The sequence below is a fragment of the Lichenostomus cassidix genome, chromosome 6 (genome assembly GCF_008360975.1).
Source record: "Lichenostomus cassidix isolate B80296 chromosome 6, HeHo_3.0, whole genome shotgun sequence".
Lineage (NCBI taxonomy): Eukaryota > Metazoa > Chordata > Aves > Passeriformes > Meliphagidae > Lichenostomus > Lichenostomus cassidix.
Window position 1 is genome coordinate 18,359,180 of NC_139487.1, and position 7,311 is coordinate 18,366,490.

The 7,311-nt window shown below is 48.2% G+C and overlaps 2 protein-coding genes across 4 annotated transcripts in view; both read right to left on the reverse strand.

Moving 5' to 3' along the window:
* SEC31B (SEC31 homolog B, COPII component) overlaps positions 1-2,326 on the reverse strand; it is a 37,384-nt gene extending 35,058 nt beyond the window's left edge. For 2 of the 3 annotated variants that reach the window (XM_085065395.1, XM_085065391.1), the window contains exon 1: positions 439-545. The gene's annotated coding sequence lies outside the window, so the exon portion shown is untranslated. Of the gene's footprint in view, positions 1-438; positions 546-968 lie in introns of those variants that run through there. The other variant, XM_085065392.1, reaches the window with a different exon arrangement.
* A 145-nt stretch (positions 2,327-2,471) lies between these two features.
* Positions 2,472-6,306, reverse strand: NDUFB8 (NADH:ubiquinone oxidoreductase subunit B8). Its single transcript, XM_085065396.1, has 5 exons — positions 6,152-6,306; positions 5,862-5,988; positions 5,122-5,221; positions 3,388-3,543; positions 2,472-2,696 (listed from the first exon to the last, which is right to left on the reverse strand). Exons 1-5 carry the CDS (start codon positions 6,249-6,251, stop codon positions 2,604-2,606), a joined length of 576 nt encoding a protein of 191 aa, XP_084921522.1. The 5' UTR covers positions 6,252-6,306; the 3' UTR covers positions 2,472-2,603.
* Positions 6,307-7,311: the final 1,005 nt, after the last annotated feature.

Sequence of the window (7,311 nt, forward strand, 5' to 3'; positions counted from 1 at the left end):
CTGTTGCCCATTGCATAGCACCGCTCAGACGGCAGTGCACACACGTCTCAAGTGTGCTTGTCTGAGCAACAGCAGCACCCCACGGGATGGTGACAAAGAGCGAGGGTCCAGGAGGAGAGCATTGACCTCGGACACCGGTGTCAGACACGGGCTCTGGGCTACGCCAGAGGCCTCTCCGCGGCCCAGGTCACACAGTGAGCTCCCCCGCCCGCTCTCCGCCGGCCGGCGGAGGGGAGACGGGGCTCCCGGGGCAAGGACGGGGCCACGGGACCCGGGAGCGGAGTCGTGACACCGACAGCGAGGCGGGCAGGGCAGCACGGCAGCCCTGGGCTGGGGGGACGGGGGCGAGGCAGGGCAAGGGCGGTCCTCGGCCCCTGGCTCGGTCTCCGGGGGACGCGGGGCCGAGCCGGGGCGGGGCGGGGGGCGGGCGGCCCTTACCGGCTGGCTGCCGTGCCTCCCGCGCCGCTCGCTCCCGCAGCCCGGCGCTCCGACGGTGGCCGCGGGGAGCCCCGAGCGCCGCCCGCCCCGCCCCGCCCCGCCGCGCCTGCGCGGGAGCGGCCCCGGAACCCGGCCCCGCTCCGCCGCCCGACCCGCCCCGCCGCCCCTGTGCCGCGCCCGGGCAGCCTCTCCCTTCGCAAGGTACCTGGATCGGCTCCGTCCATCGCCCCCGGACGGTTCATGCTGGACCGGCTCTGCTACGGCTGCCCTCACGCCCTTCCCCCCCGGAAGAACTTTGCCTTAGCTACAAATTTAATCCATCCTGAAGGCGTGCAGAAGGGAATGTATTTTTCTAAAAAATATTTTAACTGCCAGGAAAAATTATCCAGAAGGACCCAGGATCCCTTACATATCTCCTGCTTTAAGAAAAAATTGCCTACATTACAAACTCCATTTTTAAGGATTTCTGAGCCATATTATCTGCCCAACCCATTATGCCTTCCTCATGATGAAAACCATAATTAAGTTACCGTGTGGGCCTTGAGCTGCCTCAGTGCAAGTGCTGCACTGTCACAAACACCACGGCAAAGTTCCTATTACTGCTCTGATCATCTTCATTTTGCTTGAAGACTCTTAAAACTCTCATAACATTGTATATAGTGCTGTCACGTAACTGCTGTGGAATGGTAATTCTTGACTGAAGTATCCCTAAGGAGTGTTTTACTCTGCAAAACAAAATTCAGTTTTAAGGTGCCCACAGTTCAAAATAAAACCACTTAAAAACCCTTCTGGGATAAAACATCATTGACCATAACTTAAAAGGAAGCACTCCTGTAACTAGAAGAGAAAGTGACAGATTACAAAAGCTATGAGGAATGTTGATTGTTAAGCACCTTCAAAGGAGTTACAAATATTCATATGCAAATAAAACTATGTCTTAGCATTCAATCTTGTAACTCCCTTGAACATATATCCTTACAGAAACCCCTACACAAAAATCAAGCTAATAGTCCCTTTAGAATTTGGGGTTTCAAATCTTTACCGACAGAAAAACCATGAATCACTGTCTTTATATACCTGCTTCTCTTAAAGCACCAAACCATGAGCCATGACAGGGTGCTGAGAGAAAGCATCCAGTTCATAGGAAGCACCTGGAGCGGACCAAGCCCTCAGCCTTCTGTGATCACCCACTCCTGCAACTCAGCAGTGGGGTCTCAAGCATAGCATGGCACACTTGAGAGAACATTCACTGTAAAACAGTACTAAAGGTACTATCTCCTCCAGTAATGAGGGAGAAAACCCCATGTTAAAGGAAGAGTGGAGCTGGACAAATCTAGATGATTAGTGTAACTGTATGAATAACTTTCCCAAGCAAACTGTTGCTGAAGCCATAGGAGGTCTGAGACCAGTGGTTTGCAGAAAAACAGGCAGACTTTGTGAGTCAGATGTAACTCCAGGTCAGGTGGACGAACTCAGGCCATAAAGGAACAATTCTGGGCACCTGTGCACTTGGACCAAAACAGGTCCGGCCAGAGCTGAAATTGCTGAGTAGCCTCTTCATAGAACTGCTGTCCACATAGCTCTGCTATCAGCTTCAAGCTACCACACTGCAAGGCTCTGTGCCTCATGAGTGCTTCCTACTTGGTTGTGCAAACTTCACTTGAGAGAGCATCTAGACCAGGAAGAGATCAACTCCCAGCAAGGGCAGACAATTACCCACACAGTAAAAGACTCCCAAGGACTGGCACTTGCCAATCTGTTTCTCCCTGTCATTGCACAGTACATGGTGATGCTCCAGTTCAACTCACAGTGGCACCTGCATTAAACACCTTGGTAACAAGCAGTATTGCCTACATAAACAGGCACAGTTGAAGGAATGTTTGTGCACAAGGTATATAAACGAGCAGCAGTCCTAGAACTGTGCTTCTAACTTTGCCCCACAGATACTATGCCATTTTAAAAAATGGCAAAGGTCACTCCATTCCATTAGCTACAATTCAGCCTTCTCAAACCAACAGAAGACAACCAGGACAATAGGTGTCATTGATGTATTTCATGCAGTTATCAGTTGAACATTGAAGAACAAGTGTTAACATATGCCAGTGTACACTAGAGAAGATGCTTTCTCCAGCAGAACTGACGGAAATGTAGCACTTGAACAACTTTTAAATTTCATAGTGTATCACCGTTGGTGGTGCTTTATTGGGATCTCCTCCTTTCTCCAGATACAGGTCATTGAAAGGATATTGCTTCGGTCCCTACAAGGAGAGACAAAGACTGTCAATTCACCAAGCAATTTAAGGGATAAGAGGAAAATGTCTCATCCCATCCCCACCCAAATGAAGACTTATCATTTTTATCTAACTTTCTGTTTCTTTAATGCTTGAGCTAGAATACTAGAGTATGAGGAAAGTAAATTCAGAAATAGGGGGTTCCTTGCATAAATTTTTTTAACGGAAACATTAAGGCAGTCTTGCTTTTAATCTTAATCAACAATTTATCTCACAGCATGAGGATAATACATTGCAAAAGCTCTTTGTGTATTCAGACACATTTTTTAAGAGTACATTCCCCAAATGGTACAGCTCATGAGATATAACTAAAAGCACAGGCCAGGAAAAGAGTTAAAGGATCTCACTTGAGCAGATGCACACATAGGGAAGGAGAGTACCTCAAACAAGACAGGATACTTTAAGCAGCATAGTTAAAATTAGTTCCCTGTGAACAGGGACTGCCCACTATGAAGCAGAATCTGTCAGCTGAGCCAGGCCATACAAGAGAACAACTCAGGCTAGGTAAGGCCACAGGACATCCCTTGGCCAATCCACTGCCAGCAGCAGTTTTGCATTCATACCCATCACTCATCTTCAGCAAAACCACTCTTCTGGGCATTGGCAATGACAAGAACCACAGCTACTTTTCCTCCCTTTACCCTTAGGTTTTACTCACCACAGGCCTGTAAGATGGGTAGATCGTTCCAAGACCAAACATGATCAGCATTGTGCTCAAAAAGATAAGGAAGTGTTTGGTCATGGTGTGCCAGGGAACGACAGTGGGGGATGTATCAACCCGGTTCCGAATGTACATGTCAAAGTCCCAGTGCATCTACAGAACAAAGGAAAACCATTGCACAATTACCAACAGTAGTCAAGCTGCTTTTCTCAAGGGAAGCAGCATATTATAGCATTCACAAAACTGCCACCTGTTTCATCTCTACTTCAAAAGTGGAGAGAAAGCCACAGAGGAGGTACATGGTTTACCTACAGTCACAACAAATTGTTGCTTACAGTAAAACTCAAAAGACTCTACATTTCATCCTGTGCTTGTACCAGGCAACATGCTTAAGTATAGGATGGCAGCAGTTTTTATTTCTATGCATAATCATTCCACCTCAGTTTGCTCCCCAAGACCATTGGAAAGGAATGGTATAAACTAGAACCCTCATTAATGGAAGCTCAGACATGTACCCAAACAGAAGCAGTGTTACTTCAAACAAAGATGCAACTACCTGACACTTGGGACCTGGTCCCTTAAAACAGGTAGAGAACCTGCTGCTGTTACTCCAGGACAAGAGCAGGGCTGGTAGCAAGCTAATACCCTTCCTGATAGAAGCAGAAGGACATTTAAGCTTCTGCCTTGAAGTATGAAAGTCCCAAGCATGTTCTGCCTGTAGTCTCTTTTCACATTAATAAATGCAGAAAACTTATTATTTTGCAGCTCAAGTACTGCCTCCAGATTCCCAGCTCTAGCTCCCCCAGAGCCATTTACTATTAAACCCAGAGCCAGACTGAACAGAAGTTGAAGTTGCCTAAATGAAGGCATCTGCTGACACCTGGAATACACCAGTATATTCCTCTTGGTTCCCAACTGCCAACATCATGTGCAAGGACTTGTACACAAGCCTTCCTGCAGCAAGCACTTCAAAACCATAAAATCAACATGGGTTTTTTGCATGTGCTTTTACAGTCATTACAACATGCACTTTGCTGTGGCACATGTTGAAATGCTCTGACATGGTTTTACTCTGATATATTACACACACATACTTACATGAACTCTTGCTTTTAGTAAAGAGCTTGCAAGTCAGTTAGCAAGCTCAGTAACTGCAGTCAGACTGCAGTCATTTACAAAATGATCACGCATTATGGGAAGAGCTACTCTTAGAAGGCATTTGAGGAACTTAGATTTCCAAAGTTAGCATAGGAGCTCTATTCAGATTTGTCTTAAGGACAGGTTGCAAACTTCTTTTAGAGAGAACATCCTTATTTGTAGTCTACCTCAAAAATGCCCTGGAGTAATAAAACAACAGTAAGTACTTCCATTGCACTAAAAGGACTTTATTCAAATGGAGGTTTTTTTGCTAAACAATTCTGAACCAGGCTCTCATACTGAGCCCAATCAGGCACATAAAATTACTCCTGCAGGGAAAATTAAGTTTGTAAAGTCTCTCTTTTCACATGTAATAAGTTAACTGTCCTCAGCACTTTGACAGTATTTACCCAGATGGCCATAGCCTAACTTTGCCTTGAACACACTATCCCTGCTTGCACAGGCACCACATACCTGCACTGGTGATGAAATGACACAAATATTTCAACAGAAAGCACCAACAAGATGCACATGTTAGAATTTAGTAACAGTAGCATTGGTGAGCAACTTGAGAAGTGGTACTAGCATTCCTACCGGCTCTCCCCAGTTATGCCTCAGTTCTGGCTGGTCCCACTGGTACCAGGGGTCTTTCTCGAATTGAGACTTATGAGGGAGCATGGGATAGTCACCATACCTATGAGAAACAAACAAAACATAAAAACACCAAACATAAAGAAATATGTACATATTTAGATACAATTTGTAGGAAAGACTATAAGACAGGCCTAGGGAAATAGAAGAATTAAACATTACTTTGTTTTCATACCTTTTATGCATATACATTTTTGAAATGCACTGAAACAACTAGCACAACAATAATTACCTTGATACCAGCCACCATAACAAACAGCAGTCCCCAAACTGGCCTTTTTGGGCTATACTAGATGAAACAAAACACAAGCCTAACTAAAATATGGAACCCTAGTTATGTTGGCACATGTCGAAGTATACCCCAACATTTCAGACATTTCCAAAACCTTTATTCTAGAGATGCCTGTCAGTTCATCACACTTGGCCTTGCACTACAACAGCATATGAACTCTCGTATTTCTCTCATGAAGTCTCTCGTATTCTGTTCACACAGGCCTATAACGCATTCCATTCGTTCCCATTTTAAAACACTGAAGTGCCTTCAAAGCTCTGAGCTCACAGGCATCAGTCCAGCAAAGGCAGGCATTCACCAGGGACTACCAGCCTGCAGCACCTCCCCACAAAGCCGGAGCTGCCGCCCCGGCCCGCTCCCGGCTGCGGAACAACCGCACCACCCAGCTCACCCGAAGCCGTCGTCAGGGTAGGGCTGATAGTCCTCCACCCGCATGTTGTACTTCTTGGCAGCGGCTGCCCGCTCCTCCGGAGTCCGCGGATAGGGCCCAGGCAGCATGTCCTGCGACATCTCCGAGGCTGCGGGAGAGCAACGCGGCTGGGTGGGCGCGGGTCCCGCCGGCAGCCGCAGCCAGGCCGGGGAGGTCGCGCCGCCCTCTAGCCCCGACACGGCAGTCACAGGCCCGCCGCCCCACACAGCCCCGCCCCGCCGCCGATCCCTCGCTCCAGCCTCCCCGCTCACCCGCCCGTGCCCCCGGAGGCGCCGCCAAGGCGGCCCGGGCCGCCCTGAGCCCGGCGGCCGCCCGGGGCCAGAGGACACCGCGGAGAGCGCCCGCCGCCATCGCTCCCAGCGCGCAGGCGCAGCCGCAGCCGCCGGAGGAACGGAGGGGCGGGAAGGGGAGGGGCGGCGGGAGCGGGGCTAAAGGGGCGGAGCCAGAGAGGGCGTGGTTTGTTTATTTATGGGCGGGGCATTGGCGGGTGGGGCTATAAGGGGGCGTGGTTTGTGGAGGGCGGGGCCGTGGGGGCGGGGCTCCCGGGCTGGCTCTCCCGCCAGCACAGCCCCGCCGGGCTGAGCCAATCGGCCGCTGTTACTGTAATGCTGACACGGGCTTCATGGACGGAAAGGGCATCGGTGCCATATTTTGCTCTGTCTGTCACCGTTTGAAGCGGGGCAATGGGGATTTGTGGCAGGTGCTGCCCTGCAGACGCGGGAAGCCTCCTGCGGAGCAGCCGGATCGATGCTCAATCGGGTCGATGCCGTGCCTGGCGGCGTTATGCAAATCGCCTTCTTTGTATCAGTATCAATATTATTAAAGTCAATACCCTAATGTAATCGTCTTATCTCCATGGATCCAGGGGAAGGTGGACAGCAGAAATGGCATGTTAATTTAGCAATGTGATTCTTCAAATGTGAGCAATGTATTATTGTAAATAAAATCAATACGAGCATTAAAGGATTTTGCAGTTTACTTCATTATGTAAACTCTGTGGTAGTTGAACTCATTTTCCTTCAGTTATTCACATCAGCCATAATGGGTAATGTCTCTATAACGATTTACATTATAAACCTTTGCAGCTCAAAAACTATCACAGACAATTTGTCATTAAAGCCATTTCTTCTAATAACAACATCAATTGTAAACCTAATAATTGAATGAAGATAGTGATGAGCCACAAAAATATATCTGAGATACACCATGCCTGAGATGGGGGGCTTTATCACCGACAAAGAACAGCATCCTTTCACTTATCCCAAAGCAAGGTCATTTTATGGATGGTATTTTAATTCAGCCAACTCCCTTATGAATGAGTACGCAGTCAAGTTATTCAGTTATCTAATAAAGTCATTAGCTCAGAGCCCAACCCTCCAGTGCAGATGCTGCTGCTGTTTTCCGTGGAGCA